Source organism: Limanda limanda, chromosome 21 (assembly GCF_963576545.1).
Source record: "Limanda limanda chromosome 21, fLimLim1.1, whole genome shotgun sequence".
NCBI classification, from domain to species: domain Eukaryota; kingdom Metazoa; phylum Chordata; class Actinopteri; order Pleuronectiformes; family Pleuronectidae; genus Limanda; species Limanda limanda.
In genome coordinates, this window is record NC_083656.1 from 13,556,696 (window position 1) to 13,583,103 (window position 26,408).

At 40.8% G+C, this 26,408-nt stretch overlaps 1 protein-coding gene across 1 annotated transcript; it reads right to left on the reverse strand.

Annotated features, from left to right (window-relative positions):
* Nucleotides 1–368: 368 nt before the first annotated feature.
* baiap2l1a (BAR/IMD domain containing adaptor protein 2 like 1a) lies at nt 369–25,386 on the reverse strand. The gene is made up of 14 exons (XM_061094761.1): nt 25,132–25,386; nt 23,301–23,376; nt 23,097–23,183; nt 14,723–14,784; nt 13,624–13,695; nt 12,852–12,986; nt 10,303–10,455; nt 10,041–10,184; nt 8,586–8,706; nt 8,142–8,355; nt 6,019–6,078; nt 5,778–5,922; nt 2,605–2,645; nt 369–2,511 (listed from the first exon to the last, which is right to left on the reverse strand). The coding sequence occupies exons 1-14, from the start codon at nt 25,180–25,182 to the stop codon at nt 2,439–2,441; spliced, it is 1,434 nt and encodes a 477-aa protein (XP_060950744.1). The 5' UTR covers nt 25,183–25,386; the 3' UTR covers nt 369–2,438.
* Between the last annotated feature and the right edge of the window lie 1,022 nt (nt 25,387–26,408).

The following is a 26,408-nucleotide window of genomic DNA, read 5'->3' on the forward strand; positions in this document are numbered from 1 at the left end:
GCAAAATACAGGAAGCTAGAAGGGAAATACAATTAAAAAATTAAAAATTATAAAAAACAAAAAATTAAAAATAAAATTATGAATGTAAAAAAAATGTAAAAAATGTTTTAGGACTGCAAAGCAGCACTGAGCCGGCCCGACCACATGCATTAAGAAGCGTTGCATGCGTTTGATTTGCAATGCTATTTTTACTTATTTTTTATGTATTAATATTTTTACTATTACTATTGCCTGGTAACATACTTTTTTACCCATCATTTATATACAAATTCTTCTACTTCAGCTGAGTGAAACAAAAGCACATGTTACAGAAAATAGACTCTTTACACACAGTCTGTCACAGAAAGCAGAGAGAACTGAACAGAAAATGCAGTTGAACCTTTATTGTGCAAACTTTTACTTTGACATGTTTTACTGAGAATAAAAGACTTCGTCGGTGGACACAGTGGCAAGGTACTCTGAAAAAGCATGTGGCATTAACTATGTCAGTGTGATGAGTTTATTAATAAACACAAGTGGGTCAATAAACAGTTTTCATCAATCAGTTCCTCATCATACATTCACATCCTGCAAAGCAATAACATGGCTAAATGCCCCTTTCCTCACAAAAGAACGTAATACTTAATGACCCACTGTATTCACAGAAAATGCAATAACTCAATTTACATTTTGTATTAAGCATAAACTGTGCATCATTCACAGAATCTACATTAAAGAACAGCGGAGCCGTGAGTAGTGAAGATATTCCCTTCATCAAAAGGTAATTTTACCCATAAGAAATACATATCAGCAGTCAAATCAAAATCTGTGAGGGATCCGAGGCCTAATGAGCTCATTGGCTATCGTATTTAAAGAAGCATCTTTATGCCCCTTTAAACATGGACTTCTGTGGACATATTTTATTTAAATATAAACTTACTGTGTATAAATAGCCTTCTATACTGACACTGTTTTGCCTTCACTCCAACGACCAACCTTTTTCCCAACATGCCACTCTTCCTTCATTCTCACAACCTCTGTATATCTCAAAGAAAGACAAAAGATAAAGTTAAGAAAAATAGAAATAACAATTTATACATTATTTTTTTTTTGCAAGTCAGGAAGACAGCCTGAGGGATGGTCTGATTCATTAGCATCAGGCCACTGTCATTTTACATCTGGATCTCTTCATTGTCCTGTTTGTACACTGCACTGACTGCAGTGCAACCAAGCCGGATAACACCTGATGACACTTCTCTTTCAGCCCAAAATGAAGATGTAGGTTTATTCTCAATAGTCACGGGTCATTTAAGATCCTTAGATGTTTAATTGACTCACAATATATCTCCATGGCACATGCCACTGTGTAAGTCAAATTCATGTGCATGTGGAGTATTCCACATGTCCATTATTATATTTGCTTAAAATAGGTTGTTTTTTGTAACTTTTGCTGGAGCTTTTCTAACATCTGAACCTTCCAGTCCTTTGAAAACAGCTGAGACAGTGTTTTTATATTTCTTATCGATATTCAATTTATTATCACGTCAGGTATTATCCAGCATATACGATGCGTGCATGTAGTCCAGTCCATTTTGACCCAATCGGTAAATGTCTATGAAAGCGGATAACTCACTGTCTTTACACTTTGTCAAAGCCTTACTAAATTATACTGCTCACCTGAACCTTTCCTGCTACCTCATATAAGAGATATTCTACTTGCAAATGCATGTAACTCAATTTTATTGTAACTTTAAGTGACAAGTATAGAACCAAACCAACATTTACATTTTGGGCTGAATTATTATTAAAGGTCCAGTGTTTAAGATTTACGTGAAAGGGATCTATTGGCAGAAATATTTGTATTTTTGTTTCATCTCAATTGTACAAATTGTTGTTTTCTTTACCCTAGAATGGGCCCTTTATATTTAAATACTTTATATTTACATCGGGAGCAGGTCCTCTCTACGGAGGCTGCCATGTTTTTTTTACAGTAACCCAAACTGGACAAACTAAACAGCTTTTGAGTTTTTATGACAACTGAAGGCGACCACAGCTTCTCTGTCATGTTAGGAAGGGGAAGGCGAGGTGAGGGGGATTCAGCTGCAACATGCAACTTCACCACTAGATGTCGCTTAATTCTACACATTGAACCTGTAAGACAGGGTGTATATAACATTATGAAACAATGTCTTTGCACTACAAAGTTTGTCAGAATATCCACGTGTTGATTATGTAATGTTTCACTGCTGTGGCTAATGAAAACACCCACTGGCACAGTAAAGCACACTTATGCCAAGAAACAATGGTTCCCTTTAATAGAGCAGACTGGTACTGAGAGAGACTAGCATGCAGGCTGGTGAGATGTCAAGTTGTGGTAAAAAGCGTCATGTCGCAGGGGTCCCATGTTTCCCATCATTCCCCTGAAGGCGGGACAGCGGTGAAACTTCTCCTGCTCCCGGTTAGATGTGTGGCGCCGATCTGTCATTCGTTACTGTTGGCCTCAGCTTGACTGTGGCAAATGGATTCCCTCCCCTGCACGAAAAAAATCATCAGAAATCACATCGACTTCACAATGGAACTGAGCGGTGACCCGTGAGTTTGTGTTAGATGTGTTAGGTCACTCACCCTAGAAAAGCAGCCTTCGCAGTCCCATTGACTAAAGACACCTGTTGTCAGAAACACAGAAGAAAAGACCCATTGAAGATCCAGGACGCATTCTTTCAGGGACACACCAGCACACACCACAGTCACCAACAAGCCCGCACCCTCCCTCCAGCTGTGAACGAAGTCATCGTTGTCCGACTGGTTTTATTAGATTTCTCATCAACACTTGTCCCCCTCCCGCCCTCCCTCCTTCCTAATCTGCGAAGCTTTGACACATACTTCAGCTACAACTTCAGACCTCACGGAGGCTGGAATCTAGACGATCTAGAAATGCCATCGAGAGACACACTCCCCTTTTTCTCTCACCTGAGGACGGAGATAATCCAATCCTCTTCGCAGAGTCAAGTGAGCATGGGGACGATGACGTTGGAGAACATAAATAATTTGAGTAATGCGCCCTGAGGGATACCGAAGCCACATATTTGCTACAAAATGCTGTAAAAATGTTTATGGAGCTACAGCAGCTGATAAATATGTCAGAGAAACTCTCGTCAAACCCATGAGTTTGTTTTTCGGTATGATGTTTTCATTTTAGAGTAGAAACATACCTTTATGTATGCATTGGCTACGAAGCTTATTAGGAAGTGCAAATGCAAATTGCCAATTGCAGAAAAACATGTACTACCCAACTCTTCCAGCAGAGAGAAATCAAGAGCCAGAAGTCAGACATGCAGCCACAGTTGGGATCAAACTTTTAATCTCTGGACTCCGCCATTAAGGCCGTAAATCGTCTGGGGTTTAGTTGTATTGGCAACAAACTTATTAAATACATATAAATTATAAGAAATAAAAGTTTTCATTTTAATTGATCTGTTTCTTAGTCTGTTAATTAGCTGGATTACGCAAAAACTACAGGAGCGATTACCATGAAACTTGGTGGAAGGTTGTGATACGGGTCAGGCATGAAACCCATTCAATTTTGGTATGGCTCCAGATCACATCAGGGGCGGATGCGAGGTTAATTTATGGATCTTGATGGAAAAATATCAGGCATGTTTAGGTGAGTGATATTTATGACTGTGTGCGATTTGGTCAAGATCCAAATAAGAATGCAGATCTAGATATTTAAAAATTTAAAAGAACTGTTCGGCCTTGGTGGAGATATCTACTCAGTCCCATTCTTTTATAGCTTATTAAATAATAAGCAAAACATTTTTAAAAACTCAGCCTCTGTCCATTTCCTGACTGTAAAGTACTTAAAATAATAATCAGGAAAACATTTTATATACACTCAACTTTTAATCTTTAAAAAATTCCAAATAAGATTTCCTAATAATAAAACTTCCTTAACGATTCTGTCAAAAGTACCAGGATTAGTTCCTTCTTTACTTAAGGCAGGTAGAAGGAAATAAAATGAGTTCTATATTTAGTCAAGACAATCTGACCTTTATACTTTTGTTTTACCATATTAAATATAATGTCATTAAAACATTTGTAACCTCAATATTAAGTTTGAGGGAACAACAAGAAAAGGATCAAATGTTGAATAAAAAGTCAATTTGATGCTCCAACATAGTTTGTTACTCCACATAGGCTGCACACTGTAGTTTAAGGAAACAAAATTAAATGATAAAGAAGTAACACAAGCTAATCTAGTCCTGCTTAAAAGTAGCTAACGTGTTTGGGGTTTATGGGGACGAGAGAAAGAGGTTTATGTCCTGGTGAAGCCCTGAGGCAGCAGATATAAAGGACACTGATTACAGACGGGGCAGCGAGGAAGGTGAGGATGAGGAAGACAGAAGAGTGCCCGGGCTTGCCTGTTGGCAGAACAGCCACTAGCTCATTTTCAATCAGCTGACACAGTGCAGGCACAAAATGAAATGGTGTTCGTACCCTCTTGTCCTCTGTGACTCTGTCCTCAACAAATCTCTCCCTCCTTCCTGAATAAAACTTGGCTCGGAGCATTTTGTCCTCACTGTCGAACAAAGACTATGTCCCCATTTCACAAATGCAAATACATATCTCTCAGGCTCCTATATCCTTTTGGGAAATAATCCTCTGGCTGAATGAAGTGTATTTACATAAACGGGTTGGAGGAATTGAGGTGTGTTTCTGGTTGTGATGTGTTTTCAGGGTGTGGAGGGCGATGACTGTGCATCAAGGAGACGGTGATAAGACGTGATGGCATTTCATGGCGTGGGCGTGGAGTCTGCAGCGACTTAGGTAAGGCAATAAAGATATCCTGTCGGGAAATGTACGACCTTTTTTAGAACACGATGGTCCATTTAAATAGAAACTCATAGATGGCAGCTACCCAACACAAACAAATCCTTCCCTGTGGCAACCACAACCTTAATTCCTGCAACTACAGCTGTTAATTAAAACTACCCTGACTACGTATACATTGAACGATATTTAGTTTATATTAGCATGAATACATATAGCTAGTCATAGTATAAAGGGGGTTACAGCTGCATTTGATTAAAAGCGATATATTTAAAACTGCACTAAGTGATTATTGCGGCAGCAGAAATAAGATGTGAATGCTAAACCAATATGAACACTAGTTTTAGCTCTGTTTTTGGTCTCGTCCAAATCCTGTGGGTTTAGTCGGGCTTTATAGCCATTAGACTACCTGATGAGTTTACATGCAAACTAGCTGTGCTGCATTTGTTTTTTTCTGAACCACTCCCTGCATGGACTGATGGCAGTGAACCAAAATAGTACAGCTGCAGAGACCAAAACAATAAGCTGTAAGACACTCATCTGACCCACTGGTTTGATGAAAATATCAAATACATCACCTTTAAAGTAAATTTGTTATTATGTTTTTAAAAACCATGTTTGTTTGCACTTTTATCCGTAACAATCACCTGGAGAGAATATCAAGTTGAAAAAAAAGGTAGTATTAGTAGAGCTGTTTTCAGACATGCACTGAACTCCGGGATATATTTGGAGGGGCTGTATGTGAGAAAGTGGCCGAGTTAGTTTCTCCCGTCAGGACCCTGGTAAAAACTCCACAAAATGTCAGAGTGAGCCCAAGTGAGAAATGAGAAGAAGATTGTCCAGAAGATTCACAAGCAAATGAGGAGGCATGTTGGGGAAGTTTTTAACATGCAACAGATGCAAAACTGAAAAAAACTATAAGAGAACAAGCAGGTTTGGGCCCTGCTCATGCAGATGCTGCCACTAACCTTGTTCTGTGGTGAGGGCGTCGAGGTGACCAGTGGGCTGGCGGGGGGGTCGTCGCTGTAGTCTGGTGGTGGAATCAACACCAGATCTTCCTCCTCCTCTTGCAGACTGGACACACTCAGACTACGCACTGGCGTACTCAGATTGCTGCAAATACATAGGAAGTTAAGCTTCAGCTAACGAAAACACCAACTGTAAAGACATTGTTGATTCACTTCCTGGCACGCTGTCATGCTTTCTTACCTATTTGATGGAAGTGGCTCAGTGTAAGGTCGGCAGTAAGATGAGGGAAACCAGCCCCGCCTAATACAAAAGACACAAACAAAACAATGTCAAAAAAGATCACAAAACATTTTAATGTATAGAATCCTAAAAAAAGAATTAAAAAAAAGTCACAATTGTGTCCATGTAACAAACACATTAGCTCAAACAGCTTAGATTATATAGACTACATTACAGAAATGATGTGTTCCCCTCATACTGTACTTTTCTGCGGAGGAGACCACCGCTCTTAATCTTTTCACAGTTTACAGTAATTTGTTTGTTAAAAAACTTACCAACAATACTAACAATAGATATCACAATTTGATTAAAAAATCATTTTCAAAGCTTTTTTGAAGTACACAATGTGCTTTGGACAAGGGACAATTTTCAAAATAAAATCAATTTTGTGGTTTTGCAGTAAACAAGGAAGTACTTAAATGTGCACCTCACTTAATCAGTTAATGTACATGGATGCTAGACTTATAATTGGCCCCTCTTCGTGAATCAAAGGGCCCCTGAAAAATCCAAGACCTGCCACTGAGTGATGATATCGTAATCTGTCCATATTGCCTCTTTTGAATTATGTCCAGTAGCTGGACGTCATTCAATAATTAAATAGAAGAGCTTTCAAAAGCTGAGACTCACTGCGACAGACACCAAATAGATCCACAAATCAGACATTAAATATATAAACCGACGCAGACTTCCTTCTCTGAGACTCAGAAGATGTCTCCAAGTCACGTCGAGTGATAGAGATGGTTTATCAGCTCGGTGCAGTGGATTTGTTGCTAAGAAACAGAACGTACTGTGATTTATCCCCAAGATGTTGACTTCCAGACAAAACGCCGCTGACTGCACTGAAACCACTCTGCCTCCAAAGACCACTTCATGACACACACAGACACAATCTGGGAGCAGATGCGTTCAGAGTGACAACGAAAAAATATTCAACACGAGCTCTGTCATCCTTTTGGCTGAATTCTGAGTCCTAACCGATCTACTGAGGAGCTGGAGGTGGCTGTAATAACTCTTACCACTTTATAGATTAATGCTGCTGCTGTTACATATGCACAGTTGACTTGTACGTATGTATTTACAGTATGTTAAACCTTGATTTGAGCAAATGAGAAACAGACAAGTAATAGATGTGATGTCTGTACAGGGGAGTATTACGCAGGGAGGATTTTGTTTTTGCGAATGGAAACATGTTTCCCCCATTGGTATGTATGTACCTGTGTGCCTGGATTTGTTTGCATGCAGTGTTGTTAGGCAGGTCGGAGAGAGAGAGAGAGAGAGAGAGAGAGAGAGAGAGAGAGAGAGAGAGAGAGAGAGAGAGAGAGGGAGAGAGAGAGAGAGAGAGAGTTCAAGCTTTACGACTGTCATGTTGAACATTCCTGACATAGTCTGTGTTTCTAGGCATGGTGTATTAGCGAAGCAATATATTAACAAAACACAAAGCAGAAACTCGTCCTGCCACCTTAGTCATGTGAAATACGCCTGTGTCAGTGCAGCTGCATATGCATATTTGCTGGGAGGAAAGTACATCTCCTCTCCTGGGTGTGCCAACGCTCATATTTAGACTGTGTTCCTATCAGGTACGCAAGGCAGGGATTCCACAAACACACTTTCTGTTAGTCATTGCGGGTTCAGGTCTAATAAAAAGAAACTACATATTTTCTAGCCACCTCCTTACACTATCATAAAACAAATGAGGATATCAAACCCAACCCCACCCCTGATCCAGAACCGCACCAAAATTGAATGGGTTCTTCCCTGACTCATACCAAATCTTTCCCACAAGTTTCATGGTGGTATGTCCAGTAGTTTTTGGTTGAAAACAAACCAACCAACCAACCAACAGACAGGAGTGAAAACATAACCTCCTTGTTGGGAGGTAAATAAAGGTAAAAGACCAGACTTATCCCTTAAAATGCTGAGATGAATAAAAATAAAAGTTAAGCCACGAAAAATACAACTGAGATTTAATCCGAAACATTATTTTCATCCAAAATGTTTCTCTGAAAACTGCCTCACTTCATACTGCCATCAACACATCACTGTATTATAACAATTTCGAGGGGACATGTGCAGTTAAAACTTACTGCCTTGTCTTCTCCAGCTCTCCGTACAGCCAGCCATCCTTCTCCTCGTGAACGAGCACGGTGAGGATGTCGCCCTCGTCGAAGCTGAGGAGCGTGTCGTTGTTGCCCGACGTGTGAGGGAAGATGGTCCTGACCCGGTTTTTCCTGCCCACGTTGAGACCGGACGACTGGGACACCGACCGGTGCATGCTGTCCTCTCCGAGACTGCCCTGGTCTGGAGGCAGCAGAGGGTCATAATCACATATTAGAGATATTAGTCGATATTAGTCGATATTTGTCAATGCTGTGCGTTTTTTCAAAACAATTGTTGATTTCTCCGAGATCAAATCACGGATCTTGATGAATAAATAATATAATAATTATGATAAAAAATGTTAATGCTGCTATTTTGATGTTTGGATGAATCATAGAGGTATTTTTGAGGATGTGTGTGTTTGTTTATACCTGAGTTGTGGTCTAAGGAGGTGCGCGAAGACCTGGGCTCTGGGTTGAACATATTGGCGAGCGGACTTATGTGAGCCTTCAGCGGTGGAGCTGGAGGAGGAACCATTGAGTCCACGTTGTTCTGAGAAGAAAGCAAAGTTGTATGATAAGAAAGTACACTTATATGACAATATATCACAAGCGTTTTGGGGGCCTGACCTCATTTGTTATGGAGGCAGTGATTTAAAACGGTCATTACTGTAATTAGGGCTTATCATCATCCTCCTACGCAGCAATAAATAGCTGTGGCCTGAAAATATTCGGTGCCCTTTAACAGAACGTGACAACAACATCACATGTCATTTCCTATGGCTGATAGCCAGCTCACTAGCAGCTTCAACACAGGTGCATCCATCTGATACAAGGGCTATCAGGAGCTTGGAAAGAAGGTCTTCATGCAACAAGACAAGATGAAACACTAAAAATCTGAAGCACCTAGGGTTGCAAAGGGGCGGAAAGTTTCCGGTAAATTTAAGCTCGGGAATTTTGGGAATTTTGAAAAAAACCAAACTACTCAAATTAAACTCTGAGCAATAAAAACATCATTCAAAACTCTATTTTAAAGATGTATGGAATGCAGCACACGCTGCACGTTGGATTTCAACCCTCCACTGTGCATTCTTCCATCACATGCACAGATAATTCCCAGCATCCTGCACACTACAGCAGGGCTATTGAGGCCTGCTGTAGTGTGCAGGACTAGTCAGGTAAGTTTCAATGATATTACTGGGGAAAATATATTAGCATGCTGATTGAGGATTGTTCATCTGTTCATCTAGCCTATTTCCATTAATTTATCCATGAATTGTAAAATATTTTCACAGACGATTCCAATTGTTTGGCTGACTATTTATATCTCTGGCATTGCATTAGTGTTTTTTTACAAAAAATTTTCTCATCTTATTCTACAGAACAATGCCACGTGCACTATCTCATGTGTTGAGACATTTCACCCCATCCAATGTAGAAGGAAAGGCTGTATACATTTGAAAATGCTGTGCAAAGACCTATGTTAAGAATGACACAAAGATGCAGAAGCATATAGTCAAGTGCCCAAAATTTCCTCAGGGCTCAAATCAGCCTATAACAAAACAAAATGATAATATTTATGTCTGTATATGACAAGGAAAATACAGTTAGTATAAATTATCCACAAAATTTTCAGTTTATTTCCATTAATTCCTGTTAATTCCCGTTAATTACCGTATTTTCCCGTTAATTCCCGTTAATTCCCATGGAAAGTTTCCAACTTTGAATATTCCCGGAATTTTGCAACCCTAGAAGCACCCTCAAGTAATTTATCAAAGTTTGTCATCAGAAATAACAGGTCTCTTCTAAAGCTAGTGCTCATCTCACAGAGGAACAATTTGGATGCCAGTTTCAACACAATTCCATAAGTGACCAGTCAAAGCGCACCCTGTTGTTGTGTTCAACCAGCGGCGATTGTACTGGAGTCGGAGCGAGCCCCTCGATCATGGTCTCCACCGTCTCCGGCACCTTGGTGATGTCGCTGCACTTGTCCTGCCAGGTGGGGAGCTTCGTGGACAGCATCTCTCTGGCCTGGAAAACACCAGAGAAAGAGAGAGAGGGTAGACAGCAGGTCGGTTTGACAACACACACACACCGGAGGGGAGGGGCTCCTGGTTGCGGAGGACTGCTCGTCTCTGTCCACGCTTACCTTCCCGTGGAAGTTGCTGAGCTGATAGGAGAACATGCAGTGTTTGTCCGCCAGGAAACAGAAGCGTCTCTTTTCTTCCAGCAAGGCCTCTCTGCAGCCGTCGGCGATGAACTTCTGCATGTCCGTCTGGCGTGAAGAGATGGTCTCCATGTACTGCAGCAGACAGGGTCACAGGGCAGCACGGAGGTCAGGGTACGGGATTAAAAACTAGCAAGTAAACAAGGGATGACTCACATGTGAACCTTACTGAACCGGGCATTCTGCATGGATGGTTGTACATATAAATGGACTCCTTGCGTCAAATGTGGCCCCTTCTTTGCCCCTGATTTAGAAAAACCCTTGATGCACCAAATTTCTCCTATTTTCTCCAGGTTGTCATGGTGACAGTAAAGCACCCTGTCTCTAGGGGCTCTGTCAGAGACACTCTTCTGCTCCCTGCCCTGTTAGACGCTGAATCCAAGCTCTTCAGTTCCCCTGGCAAACAATCGGCCAGGCTCTCGGCGAGAGGTGGGAGGGCAGACAAACGGTTATTAGAACGCTGAGCCCTTTTTATCAGATAATGAAAAGGCCACTCCTGGGGCACCTGGTTCCAACCGGTTAAGATGACTTATTGAATCGTATGGATGTGTTTTCATAGGTGCTTTTCATGTGCAAGGACAAACTTGAAACTTATTGTGATCTTTGCAGACACGAAAAAAAGGAAACTGAGGGAGCTGAGAAGTCACAACCACCCTTTTACAATCTGGGATGACTTCTCGACTTTTCAATTTAAAGCTTTGTTTAATAATTCACCCGAAAGGAGCCGAGGGTAACGTACTGTCCGTCATCATGTGAGGCCGTAAAAACAGAGAAACAAATTAAAACTGGAGACAGAAGGGAGTTATTACTCACATTGTGCTGTCTCTCCTTTATGTCACCACACTGATATAGAAAAGTTAAAGCCTGCTCGTCAGTGATGCACTACAACAACAATGTGCAACACGCTGCATACGCGGCGTGAAAAGAACAGAGTCAAGACGAGTTCAACCTCAAAGTCTTCTTCGTGCACGACTGTTCACTCAGCGGTAAAATTTGATGTGACTCTTTCTGTCTTTCCAGTGTGATGTCTAAGATGCAAGCGATACTGTTTCATGAGAAAGTTTTATTCAACTCTGAACCTGTGTTTTCCTTTGCTTCTTCCTTAGCTCAAATCCACACTGTTGCACTGCAAACAGCACAGAGATCAAATCATATAATTTCGTCAAAACAAAAGAGCTGATCACATTCTACAGTAAAATGTGACAATATCCAGCTGTTAAGGCAAATACAACAGAAACTTGGATAAGCCTCTTTTATTTAATGTTATACATCGATGATCATTAATGTTACTCTCGTACACTCCTTTACCTACTAGGAGTATTTTCTTACGTTTAGTGGAGCTTTTCTGTACTTGGTTACTATGATTAATAAGTCACAAGACTAATCAATGAAAACCAGAATCAACCTCACACAACGTCAAGATGGTGGACAACAGAAGAGTTGTATACATTACACATTTGTATTTGTTTTTATAAATTCAATTTGACTGTATAGTTTAATACTTGCGTCTTAATTTCAATCACTTTTAATTAGGGCTGGGCAAGTTAACTCGTTTTAATCGAGTTAACTCATCACTTATTTAACTCAGACAATTATTTTATCTCGCATTAACTCAGATTTGATTATTTATTGTTTTATTGTGAAAGTCAGGCTTTTATTTTGTGAAAGTCTGTTGCTGACTGCTGCGGAACCGGAAAAAAGAAAATAATTGGGGGATAAACAACCATGGATAAGGGTACGGAGCTTTTACATGGCCATTTTAATTTTAAAGTTCTTCCAGACGGCGGAGTCGACAGAACCAAAGTCATTTGTAGCCACTGCAGAGGTGAATTTTCTTATCACCGGAGTACTTCCAGTCTAAAATATGCACGGAGGAGTATACATTTTTCATAACGAAGAGGATAACATTTATGCCCTTGCAGTGGCATTGAGCTTTAATTTTGTATTTGCTTTGATAACATTGTTAAGTTGAGATTTACACTGAATATTTTATTTAACTGCTACTGTATTAAATGCTGATGTTAAAAGTGTTTGCACAACAAATGTTATGGCACTTTCGTTCATATGGCAGAACATTGAAAATAAAAGTGCGCTATACACTACTTTTTAATTCATTATTGGATTTTGCGTATACAAATGCGATTAATCGTGATTAATCAGAGAAATCATGCGATTAATCGCGATTAAAACTTTTAATCGTTGCCCAGCCCTACTTTTAATCTGACATCTCTTCCCTGTGTGAAAATATGTGAAGCCAAAACTAGAAAGAAAAACCTGGAATTTCAGTCGTATTGCTATGTGGACACAGTGAGAACTCCCCTGGCCACCCTGTCACATCAATTGCACATTTGTCCTACTCTTATCGAAAGCATCAGTGCATGGGAATGTGACAGCAGCAGCGTGCTTAAAAAGCCATGTAAAGTGCACGCCGTGCTTGAAAGGGAAAGGTCGGAGTTTTGTTTCAGACTCACCTCGTTCTCTCTGATGGTGTATTTGGACGAGCTCTTGCCCTGGCTTTTCCTCCTCAGTTTCTTCAGGTCTGTCTGAGAGCGATCCAGGGTGTCCTGCTTCAGCTTGTGCTCCGACTGATAGCGCTTGAAGGTGGCCTGCGGGAGACATTTGGCAAGAGACGTATGAGAAAAAGGAAAGGGAAGATCGATCAATTTAATTTTGATGTTGGTAGCTTGTATTCACAAATCAAAGTTTGCATCATCGGGCTTCACAATCTGAGCAAGGGCATCATCTGCCTTTAAACATCAACTAGAGTGACAACAAACACAGATTCCTCTTCCTGGACGGACACAGGTGTTATAGAAAACGTACGGCAGAGATGAAAAGGAGGTAAATCAGTGATGACAACTGTACTGATAGAGCTGTGGTCAGCAAAAGTATATGTGGGCAGGCATATTGTATATCTAAACAATGTCATCATGTGGAGGAGCAGATTGCAGTTTTTATGATACAAACATGATCATCTGACATTGGGTGAGAGGCTGGGCACACCCTGGACAGGTGGCCAGCGTAACAGAGGGCCGAGCCGACACACAAAGACTAACAACCACAAAGTCAATTTAGAGTCTCCAAATAACCTAGGCTGCATGTCTGTGGGAGGAAGCCAGGATTCAAACTAGGAACCTTCTTGCCGTGAGGCTCCATAAAATATTTGTATTAAAAACTCTCAAAAGAAGAGGGAGGATGGGTGGCACTGAAGAATACTGGCCTGCAGTTTAGGGTGACACTTACATTCATGTATTTCACATCCATCTCCGTTTTCTTCTCCAGCTCGATGATAATGTCACTGTGAAAACTCTTGAACTGCAGAGAGAAAACACACACACACATGTATATGTTGCACCTTACATCATCGAGCATGCACGCTGCTCTAGACCCAATGTGCAGTTCTGTCACGTGGCCTGTTATGATAAGAGAGGAGAGACCCGGTGGAATGTATATTCGTGTGTTTGGGAGAGGATGAGATTCCACGCAGCAGCGAAGGCTTATCAGCCTGTTAAGGTTAAAGATTAACTAAATTTCCCTCTCACAGATAAATTACACTCTGGCCGGGACTAATCGGGTGGAAAGCCAAGAGGGAGGAAGCTAACACACGTTACTTGCATGTTTCAAGGTTTTCTTGAGTGGTGGGTTTCAGTTTTAGACCACATTCGACTTAAATCTAGCACATTTCATTCGCAAATATCTGAAGCATTTCACCCCGAGGCAGCAGGGGTCAGGAATGATTCTGTTGCTCTTCCACTCTCGTCACGACAATTTCAAACTCTCAAAAATGGAGGGAATGAAAAAGGTTGTTGAGGTTACGTGTCCGCAGAGGAGAGAGTGTTGCAAATGGCCAATCTCTGTCTATCAAGTAAGGTTAAGAAGAACGATAATGGCCACAGATTACGTTGAGGAATGACAATTAGTCACTCCTAGAGGCCCCACAGGTGAGCTGTCACTGCGCAGATTTACTTTGTGACATATTTGCTCTTATCATCCTTCAGATCTATTTTCGTAGATGTAGGGAGAGCAGGTTACTGTGCCTCTGTTTTTTACCGTCAAGAAATCTAGAGGAAAGTGTAAAACCTACAATCCTTAAATCCATCCCAGCACTGTTCTGATATTAACCCAATTCAAATATGGCCTGAATAAGCTACTGCATGTAACCAGCACTGTCTGATTACCTTAAACCTAAGGAGTCCTGGACTATTTGGCTCTTTTTGAAATATTTTGTGTATGAATTTGTGTACCACATACAAATCAGTTTTTGGTGAGCTATTGCTTTAATGTTAATCTTAACAAATAAGCATGAACCGATTACTCATCCTTGACTTTTGAAGGTACTTACACTCTCGTCGAGTTCATTTTGGAGCTTCCTGTGGGTCTCTGCAATCTCCATAAGAACCACACCTAAAAACATCAAGAGCAACGTTTAGTATTGGAAAATCATTACAGAGAAAGAGAATCTTGATGTGACTGTATGGTTCTGTGGTTTTGTACTGGGCCCAGGCTCGAGAGGTTTTTAAGTAAGAGTGTGACACTTAGGGAAATATACTTCCTTGCATAGACTGTATTTAAAGGTGGAAGAATTGACAGCTCCCTAAAAGTGAAGGCAACATGTCTCAATCGCTGCATAGAGTCTGGCTGCAAAATAAACGTTTAATACATTTATCTTTAAGGTGCTTTCTGTCCTTTAACGTAGCTCTTGACTCACTGGTGCATATTTAAATATTTATCTTTCCAGGAAGTTTAATTAGTAATTTGATGCTAATAAAATGGGGTTCACCATGATAATTGACAGCTGAGATTACCTGTATAAACGTAATCTTGTTTTTTATCAAGCCATACATCTATCTTTACAGCCCCCATTTTACATATGACTTATCTCCTTTCAATATTTAAAGAGCTGTCAATAAGTAATCTCTATGAAAGGTTCTGGTATTGTGTGGCCAGATACAGAACAGTCTCCATTCATGGACAGGCTCCACTGTAGATAGAGCAGCATATGACATGAGACAATGGGAGTGAGTCAATACTGTAAACAGAGGTGGACAATCATAGGTAAGCAGTTTATAGTGCTACCTCTGTCACAATGGGGTGAAATCTAGACTGGAGGTTTACTATAGGACACGGCGTTCTGGTGAAACCTGTTAAAACAGTATGGAACAACACATCTGGACATGTGACAGTGTCATAATGAGAGACTTCATGGGTTTCATCACCTTCGGAACAGGTGCCAGGTTTTACTTTCTTCTTAATTTGATCCTGCACCTTAAAGATGAACTCCTCTGGCCTCACACACACCTGACCCACGACCAGGCATTCCTCCCCACACGCCTCCACTCAAAGCAAACAACCGTAATAACCCGGCGGCACAGAGGTGCACTTCTGTGATCCAGCAGGCAGCGTCCAGCTACAACAACATTGCCCTCTGAAGGTCACCAGAACGTACTGGTAAAGGCTGCCTTTGTCCCTCGACAGAGAGGGGTGGCGCTGGACGCTGGAGCTGTTTGTACAGCCCCAACAACGGGCTGCGTGCCGTGGAAGAGGGCAGGCTGAGGATTTCTGGGAGGGCGCTCAAAGAGGCCGTTGTACACCTGCAGGATTCACCTTTGGGGTTAACAAGGTGTGAACACATGCCCGAGGGAGGCTGCAGAACGTTTTGCAGTTTGGGAGGAATACACACTGTGAAGTGCATGATTCTGTCATATGAACAAGTGAAGAAGGGGAGTTGGCGATGAAAGCGACAGAGTGTGAAGAGCTCTGAGATTTCATGCCTGCTGGTTTTCATTCCATGGAATAAAAGTTAAAAATAATATTTCTAACTCTAGTGAGAATCAAAGTCCACACATAAGACGCACCTGGTTACACAACTTGTTTAAAATGTCTACCAGTTGTTCAAGTTCATGAACAACACCGGCAAGCCTCTCCTCCGTTTATCTTATCTTTTATCTCCCTCTGTTGACAGCAATGCGATCGTGAGTATAAGTGCCAAGATAATCAAATCTCCCCTGGAGATTTTCAAATATATCATAAAGTGTATTGTGTATGTAGATACTGTGAGTCACATTGAGAAAGTGAACTTTGACCATTAAAACACACCGTGTTTTCAACTCAGCTGATATGACGACATATGCCAAGGGGAAAAACACCAAGTTCCAAGAGAAGGGTGACAAAGCATAATAAAATATAATATAAAAAAAGAGAGATCCTTTGGTTTTGTGATAAATAAGCTGCTTAAAATAAACTCTTCCTCTTGAGAGCATTAATTTGTTCCCTTTCTTTGCACCACCTGTATGAAATGCCTGTTTTACAAGACAACTGATAGGGCAGAGGGCGACGCCTTCACATTCCCAACAGGTGACGTGGTTAATGAGCTGGCAGTGCCCTTCGCCTTCCTATCTCCTGCCTATCTGGAGTGTGGTGAGGGAGCTGTAGCATGTGTGGTGGCGCCGGCCGAGCAAACAGCAGCCGGCGACCTGCTGGCACCTTTTCTCCGGCTCACCTTTATTTCACCACTTTATCGTTAGTGCTGAGGTCAGCGGCGGCCGTTGGTCATCTACTCTTCACGCTCCACTAACACGCTCGTGCATCAGTCGGCGTGTACGTGCAGGCTTAAAGTGAGTGGGATGAATGGAGCCACCTCCTGTGTGACTCAGGGCTGAACAGTACCTCAGTGCAGGTGGTGATAGGTCGTGTTTGGTGGCTGCCACAGATGAGCTACTCCTGCCTCTTATTCATAATGATGTTACTGTGACTCATGGTAATGGCATCATGGAGGAAACACAAATATTTACGTTGATTAATCTCCATAAGGACAATGGGAGTGTGATCTTACTAACTCCTCTGTCATCCATTGAGGGGAAATCCAGTCATCTCCATTTACAACCACCACACCTTGTTGAAACAAACTGGATCTCACAACTCCTAGAATAGGGACATATTTCCAAAACTCTAAGAACAACCACAAGCAACAACCTTGATCCAGCTCCAGATCAGATAATGATTTACCTGTAGCTTTCCTTTTTTGGTCAACTAAAATTTCCATGGTCAAGAAGTAATTCCGACACTGCTTTGAGGCCAGTGTTTGTTGAACATATTGGAAATATAAAAGTACAGCAACACACTGTAGGCGCACACTGCAGGCTCTGTGGACGCACTACAGAAATTTGCATTCAGTTTTGAGCTTGCGTAAAAGAAACTCTTGAAACCCAATCACACTGAGAATATTCAGAACACGCACACAATTTAGACCGCATACGGTGGCACTACTGTTTCCCTATTTGCCTTGGTGAACCACATTTACACACATTTAACTTGCAAACACTGATTTGAATCTCGTATTTACATGTCTCACAATTTGCGTTTAATTTGCGTTGCTACCTTTATAGATCCTATTACAGTCTTTGCTCACCTAGAAAGACAGTACTACACGGGCATCAGTACACTACAGGCTGCAGTGCAGGTGCACCTCTCTGTCTCACCCGTAAATCCCCCTGCGCTGCCCACAATGCCTACGTGGGCTTCAGTCATCATAACCATCAGTTGACCTACTGTTATGCATTACTGTTGCCTCACAGATGAAGACTTAACTGGTTAACATCAATACGTTTATAAATTAACAAAATAGTGACCCAAAACTATCTATTGTCCATTATTATGCCCGACATTATTATGGGTCCCACACACAACTATTGATTCATGCCATATGATTGAAAGCTCAGGAATGGAACAAGGCTTTGTAGCTTATAGTTCATGCAGTTGACATATTTACACAATCATAACAATGTACACTATTTTAATTCTTATTGATCATTAATCACCTCGTCCATAAAAATGTCAACAAAGGTGAAATAACACCCATCATCTTCAAAAGTCCTGACCCTTGAATTTTCAGTGATGCATTGAATGACATAAAAGCTACATGTTCTACATTTTATCACTAATTGTTCTTTAAAACACCCCAAAGGATTAATAGATGAATCATACTAGCTGCTGATTATTTTATTGGGCTAATTAATAATCATTTCTTCACACACATACACACACCCATACTAAAAGATGTGTAGAGCAGACTAGGTGCCATTCTTGACTACTGATTATCAGTTTAGCACACAAATAATAATCAAAAGTGACCGTTCTAGTTTGTATTAATCCAATGTTTTTTTACAGATTTGAGGATCGACTCTCATTCAGCATGTGGACTGTGTCTGCAGCAGATCGATCGCATTGACAGGTCCCTTAACACAGACTGATGACCTGCCATTACACACAGCACATAACACTTTTTGATTATAATAACAGGTTTCTGCAATAAGTGTTAATTTAGCCGACATGATTCAGAGAACTTAAGGCAGACCTCAAATAACCTAAAAAGCTAAAGTTTGAGGTTTCCAGCGATTTCCAATTACATACTGTCTGAGACCTGTAATATCCCCTGATACTGAGGGTTCCAGAAGAATCGCAGGATATTTTTGTGAACCGACGGGAGTGTTACAAGGTTGTAGAGTCTCCAACTTCACGCCTTATTGGGCAGTAAGCCTGTGATCCTTTCGGGAAACTACCGATGGACTTGAGAGCCTTAAGTTTAATGGTGAGTGCAGAACGGACAATGGTGTTTGAGCTCTGGGATCATTAGAGAGTTGTGGAGTGTGACGAGTGAAAGAAGAATCATAACTTCCCTTTTTGTTTGACTTATTTATATTGGAAATATCCTGAGGGAATCCTTTCAAATTTGAATTGGTTAGATTTGGGAGGTCAAAGGTCAAGACCATGTTGGCCATATATATGATATTTCAAGTCTGCCTTTCAGTGGTCAAAGGTCACTGTGACCTCATGAGTCCTGAAAATAATGTATGTATACTGAAACTGCACTGGTTGGCAGAGGCACACAACTGCTGCATGGAAATTCTAGTTTTCAAACAGGCGTACGTCATTGTCCCTGGTTCCCTGGGGTTGCTGATGTCTGTTCTTAAAGGCCCATCATGTGCAGATAAAATTGGTTTGTGTCTACAGAGCAAATACTCCTGTGAAATAGGTCTAAGACGTTTGAAATGTCACAGACAGCAACAACAACTTCAACCTCCCTACAGAAGAAATGACTGCTCTCGAAAAACAAAACCCAGTTAGAGTGGCTATCAGCGGGAAACACTCAGCAATCTCGCCGTTCCGAATCCTCCTTCTCCGGGGGAAAAGAAAAACTCTGGCTGACAACACCATTTCTCATGCTGTCAGTATACTTAAATATTTCAACAACAAAAAGAACAATTTCGACTAAAGCTTGACAAAACAGCTCAGAGAAAAGGTGGAAGGGGTGGGGTTCGTGCTATTCTTTCTCCATTTGTAATCTCAACATTTCAGTCCTTCAATAGGCCCATACCTGCTTTTCACAGTGGAATAGCAACTCCCTGTGGAGTCAAGCACAGGAAGCTTCTAATTGTACACCCACTGAAACTGAATAATACACAATCAGATGTAGGGCATAACAGCCACACGGCCATGGTAATGTACAATAGGTGGAAAGCAATAAAATACAATTTATCCACCAGTGTAAAGCTATGATCTCAAAGGTAGTAGCTTTGAAGCGATGCACTCTACATATTTTATTCAACTATGGCCCCTGTGGCCCAAAGTATAATGAAAGAATAATGACACATTCAAATGTGCAATATGTTACTTCAACTCTCGATAGAAGCCACAGGTAAAGCTAATATGATGCAACTAAAAATTGTGAATAGAATTGTATAGTATGTTGTACGACGATGTAAGTACACAAGTTAACAAAATATAAAACATGGGTCTAGTCGGTTATAGAAAAGTTAGGTAAGATCTGGTCACCCTTTAATAATATTTGTGAAAGAAAGTACTTGATGTGTGTATGTATATATCCATGTATATAAAGCAGTGTAGAGAGTAGCTGTAACATCAGCTAATTTGTAAGATGAGGATCGTCCACTGCTACTGTCATAGTTCCCATGATACTATTGTAATATACATCTCTCACAATTTTCAAATATTTGGCATTGTTGGTACAACTGCTAATTAGTACAAGCATAAATCATGTAAGAGTCTGTGTTTCTCTTATTGTCATACAGTTTGAGCCTCCACACACACACAGATAAGACTTTCGGGTTCGGTGAGGCAGATGGAGGAACCCTGCTCTGTGTCTGTCTGTCTGTTTGCTTAGCGTGTTTGCTGCTGCTCTCACTGCAGCGTGTGAGAGAATTCCCACCGTCTCGCTGTCGTCCAGTCCAGCCCGTCAAGGAATAGCTGCATATCTGGCAGGTTGTGAGCTTTTTTTTTTTTTTTTTTACTCGAAGCCATTTTGAGACGTTTCTATATGGAGTTGGGATTCTTTTATTTCATGTCAATTTGGACCAATCAAGTTTCACTTTATACGCACACATTCAGCATCAGGCACACGCTGATATGAGCAGACGTTAAACATCTCACTCTCACTCACATTCCAGTACGGCTCTATTGAACAAAAACTCTGAACAGAGGAAACTAGACATAACTTGGGGGTGTTTGTGAAGTTGTTTTCGGTACGCAGTGAAAACGAAACCGCCCGACAGAAGAACATATCATTTAATGAAGCGATGAAGTACTGGCATTGTTGAGTGACAGCTGTGGTATGACCTGACAAACTCGACCAACGTTTCATAACACATGGGTATGGAGAGCTTCTCCTGTCACGGTAAATGTTTCACTGCACTCTGCTGAACAAATAAGAATCACGGGATGGCACTCAGCAGAGCACAAACCTCCGCAGAGGTGCCAACAAGCCCTTAAACCAATTAAAATCAAGCGCTGCACCAAATTTCACACAATTATAGATCTCAGTTCCCTAAATTTGCCAGATTTTCTCAATTTCCTCTAAATTTGATGGGTTCTTTCCTGACACCAAGTCCATTCTGTAGTTTTTGCGTAATCTTGATCAAAAACAAACAAACGGGTGAAAAACTAACCTCCTTGGAGGTTATAATCTGGAACACACATTTATTTTCCGAGTGAAAATATTTCTGTGAGTGCAGTGTTAATTTAAAGTCAGAGGGATTTCGTGTCAGTCTCTGAAGCTTATCTGAACAGATCTCATCCTGGATCTAGATGTCAGCCTGCTCTGCTGACGTCTTATTCTAGGAAATGACGGCTGTCTGAGAGTCTGCTAAGTTAGTATTAAGAAAGTCCGGGTAGTTTCCTTTTCAGATAGACGCTTCTATAATTATCCAATCTGCTAAAAAAACTTGAAATCAAGGTTTAGGTGCTGATTGGTCAGAGGAATATCTTAATGCAACACTGCCCACTGAAATGACCTCACTGTGACGTCTGTAGCTTCTGCCCCTTTCCTCGCTTCGTTGTTTACATTTCCACCAAATGTGACAGACCGATCCAATCTTGTGTCTCTCACACTGTGACAGCTCTGTGAAAACCACTTCCCCCTTCACACAGGCTGACGTTTCATCAAAATCTGTTTGACTTGGCAGTAATGCAAATGCCAACTGAAAGAAGAGAGCTCTGTCAGAAATAGCGGTTGACAGTCCACAGGCTTTTTTCTCAAAGCCAGGCATCCAAATGTAAGTAATATTCACTGCGGTCACCGTTTTCCTTTAAAAGACGATGACAGGATATTATCTCTCCATTTGAAACTGTCCCCCTCTGACTCCTTGCCTGCATATCAACCTGATATGACATGAGGCCACGCAGTTTTTAAAACCAGAATATAAAACAAAGACTTGATGAATTTAGCAGCACTGCATTAGGGACCCCTGATAGAATAATTAGAGATGAGTCATGGGATGATTGCAAAACAACCTCGAAGACATGATGACAGCCTCAGAGAGGAGAGGGAGCATGAAGTGAGCCTCGGTTCTGCTGCTGCTGTGTCACCAGGGTTCAGTCAGGGTTATTGCCAGATGTTTGCGCTATTGATTCCATCTTTCTGCACTTACAAAAATGTCCCCAAGCACTTCTATGAGATGACAACTATTGCGTGGGTAGGATACATGTTTGAGACTCCAGCCAGCAGCCATAGGGGGTGCAGCTCATCTGAGTCTGTCTAACTTGAGATAACTTTCCAGACGAGCACCTAAAAACCTCACAAATTAACTGAGTAATTGTGTTATTTCAATGAATCGACCTGCAGTCCTTTAACAAGAGATAATTGGCCTTGAGACTTCTGGGAGTCCTGTCAAGTCTAACCTTCAAGTTAGTCAAGAAGTTGTGCTTGTAAAACTCCACAAGATGGTGTTTTTACAGTTGTTTTTATGGAAGGTCGCTGGCTTCAGAAAGAGCTGGGATAGCTGTTTCCACCTGTTAACAGGTTTTACACTTAGTTACTATAGTATAGTATGTTAGTCTATTCAGAAGACAAATAAACATGGTTCTGCTTTTCTCATCCCACCCTTGAGAAGAAAACCAAATGTCGAATTATTCTTTTAAAGGAGACGTATACTTTTAAAGGAGACATATACATGTACTTATTCTAGCTGTTCTAGGTTGTTGGTGAATATAAAAGTTCTGCAATGTTTCAAAACCATAAGTTTGTGGTAATACGAGCTCTGCTGCCCGTAAAGTTCCTGAACACCCTCGTCATTAGCCCGGACTGACACTTCTGCATCACTGTGATGTCATGTGATGTAACTTTTTCAAGTTCAAGTCTTCATCACAGAGACGTTCCAGTCTGGATTTCGATGACTGTCGGTAGATTTGACTTGGACACTCACCAAGCTCTCTGGAGACCGGAGACACCATGGCATTCTCCCCGATCTTTGACACTGCTTCAAAATAGACCTTTCCGGCAAGAGTCATCGCTGCGTGGGGAGACACACAAACATCGTCAAGTTACTCGCTGGTTATAAACAAGATTTAAAAGACCTTTTTGTGTTCTGGTGTAAGAGGATTTTCGAGGGGGTGAAAACTTTGATTACCTGTGACGGATTTCTCATAGTTCTTCCCGAGGGTGACCAGGGTCCTCAGGCCCGGGTTGAACTGCTCCATCACATTCTGGGACAAAGAGCAGAGAAACAAAATATGTGGAGGGATGCAACAATCACCGCCCTTTTCTTTGAGATTAAGAATTCATTCTGACACGTCACACCAGGAAAAGCACAGGTATAAATGATCAGCGATTACTGGAACTCCCCTGTTAATGTTATCAGGAACAGCTTGGCATTTCCTCCTATGACTAGTCAAAATATCTGCTTCACACATGCTTTCGTTCTCTTTCTATTGCTCTTTGACATCCCTAATTTCTTATCCTTTTGGGTTTTTCACAGGAGGGAGCTTAGAAGTCATGAGGGTCATTTTTGTGGGAGTGGGTGGAGAGCAACAATACAAAAAAACAAGTGCAAACGTTAGAGCTGTTGCTTCTATAAATATCAACCATGCGAGAACAATAAAAACTTTCAATTTTTAACCCGACCCCTACGCCTCTGTCCAAAGAGCCAAGTCCCAAACAAAGTCTCGGCTATTAACAGTGTGGACCTCATCAAGCCCCCCCCGACCACACTTCTCTCTCTCCTTCCCCCCTCTTTCCCTCTCTTTTATCTCACTTTCTATTGAAATGACTCAACAATCAAGTTCTGTTCACCTCCTCGGCTCCATTCCCCAGACACACCCTCGGCAGAACAATAAAGGAAGGGGTAGGTATGACTTTACATGCAGAGAAGAGGGCAGAGTGGAGGAGAGAGAGAGAGAGAGAAAAAAGGGAAATATGGCTCCTTGTTTTCTTTTTTTTGTTTCCCTCTCTCACTCGGTTTCTCTCTCTCTCTCGGTTTCTCTCTCTCTCTCTCTCTCCCAGCTGAAACTGTGTTATGAGTCTGTCACACACACACACACACAATCTGTATTGACAAACCAGTGAGGACATTCCACACTTACGCGAAATAAAGCATATGGAACCTATTTATATTTAATATATTATATACAATCTATTTTCTTTGTTAAATTTTTCTCCTCATGTTCCTTTATTTTATTAACAGAGTTTCTAATGCACGGTTGCTATATAACTAAAGTTGATCAGTATTACTGACATTTAAGTCACGATCAACTTTTTCAACTTCAAGAAGTGCTTTCTCTTATATGTTTCTTATTTTTGTTGATATATGGGGAGACATGAAATCCTCAAAGGAACTTGAGTCCACACACACACACACACACACACACACACACACACACAGGCTTATCAAGTGTGAGATGCAGCAATGTAAAGTTGATTAGATTAGCCTGGGCCGACTAAACAGGACTGATCCCATGATCAAGTGGGTATTGATCTGGTTTTAGTGGATTGATTTGATTGTTGGGTTGTGTTTAAACGCCCCCCCCCCTCTCATCACACATGAGACAGGCAGGAGGACTTGGACTGCACTTTGATTTACACAGTTTCTAACAACAGGGTGCGTCCCTATTGTTTGTTTGACTTTTCAGGCTGTTAATAGACTTCATAAATACTTTCTTTCCCTGGTAAACAACAAGTTGTGCAAGTTGCTCACATAGGTGATTCCCTACAGTGTGAACGCAAGAATAACGTGTGTTTGATATGCAGTGGCTAATAAAAGGAAATAAATCTCCCATAAAACGTGACCGGTCCCAATGAAAAGATAATTATTAAACCAGTCTGACTTGTTTTATGATCAGGGGGAAAATGCAACAAGTGGAATCACAACACAACTATGAAAGGCTGGTGTCCAAACACAAACCAAGCACAGCCTATTATCCACCAATGATCGACTGATGAGTTGAGTTCTGTGTGTCACTCACCTTGTACGTGCTTTCTGTGAGCTTGCTCACACCGTCTGGAGCCCGAGACATGATGGCAGCTTGTTTCCCCAAATCCCACAAGAACAATCAAAATAAAAACAACTATAAAAAAAATAAAGAAAAATATAGATGGAAGGTTTTCGTAGTGCAAGGTGCTCACTTCACTGCGAATAGTAAATCCCAGAGGCGGACCTGCTGCCTGTCTGCACCCTCACCCTCACTGAGCGCATGTGGACACAGAGACGCTCAGCAGCCGAGGGGGGAGGACGTCACACTGACAGGAACAGCGAGAGGAGGCGGGGAGGGTGTTTGTGTGACGTCGGAGAAGGCGTTACACTAAAAGTTCTGGTGTTTATGAGTGATTGTGATTTTCCCATCATTATGATTATTATTATGAATATAATGGTTATTATTATTATTGTTGTTAATGGTATTGTTATTGCTAGTTATTCAGTTAGTTAGTTAAGCTTTATTTGCGAAAACTGAATAGGCCTATAAGTGACCAAATACACCTTAAATCCACAGGGATTAAAACACACAGACTTTGGTTCCAGTGTTTCCAGAGACAAGATGAATATAAACCTTGTGTAAATTGTAAACCAAGGCCATTATGATCACATGTTGTGAGTCCCTTAATCAAAACATAAAACTATGCATAACATTACAAATAATACAAATAATTATTATCTTTATCATTATAAAAACTTTAAATGTTCTTTATCTAGTAGACAGAGTAAAAATAGAATACTTTGGGCCATTATTACCAAAGTAGCTGAAATCAAAAGTAGACCTAGTTTTAGTGCAGTAAAATGTGACATATGTGAGTTTTAAATTCGTAAAATATTACATTGCATTAACTGTAAATAAAATATATATATAAAAAAGGATTTACCTATTAACATTAAAGTATAGACTTTCATTTCAACCGATTGATGAATTGTGTTATGCACATTTATCTTAATTATCATATTTGTCTGCTCCACTTGACAACATGCCTTGTAATTTCTAATTTAAAATGTAGAAACTGTCACTGTAGGGTTCATGGCCCTGTGGTTGTGTAGTTCCTGGGTGTTTAGCGCCACCATGTGGATATGTCTTGTTCCAGTCTAAAACATTAATATTTTCTGTCTTTATTTAATTCTCTTAGAGACATTCAGGATATCCCTGAATATCTATGATAGCATGATTACATTAGAAAGAAAATATTAAAAACACAACTGAAATCTGTAGTTAATTTAAACAGAAACGCAATTTAAAATAAATATATGATATATATA

Coding starts and splice junctions, on each gene's coding strand:
- baiap2l1a (XM_061094761.1), bottom strand. CDS start 25,182: ATGTCTCGGGCTCCAGACGGTGTGAGCAAGCTCACAGAAAGCACGTAC. Junction 10,185..10,302: donor TCAGCAACTTCCACGGGAAG/GTAAGCGTGGAC, acceptor GGTGTTTTCCAG/GCCAGAGAGATGCTGTCCAC. Junction 5,923..6,018: donor GAGCCACTTCCATCAAATAG/GTAAGAAAGCAT, acceptor ATGTATTTGCAG/CAATCTGAGTACGCCAGTGC.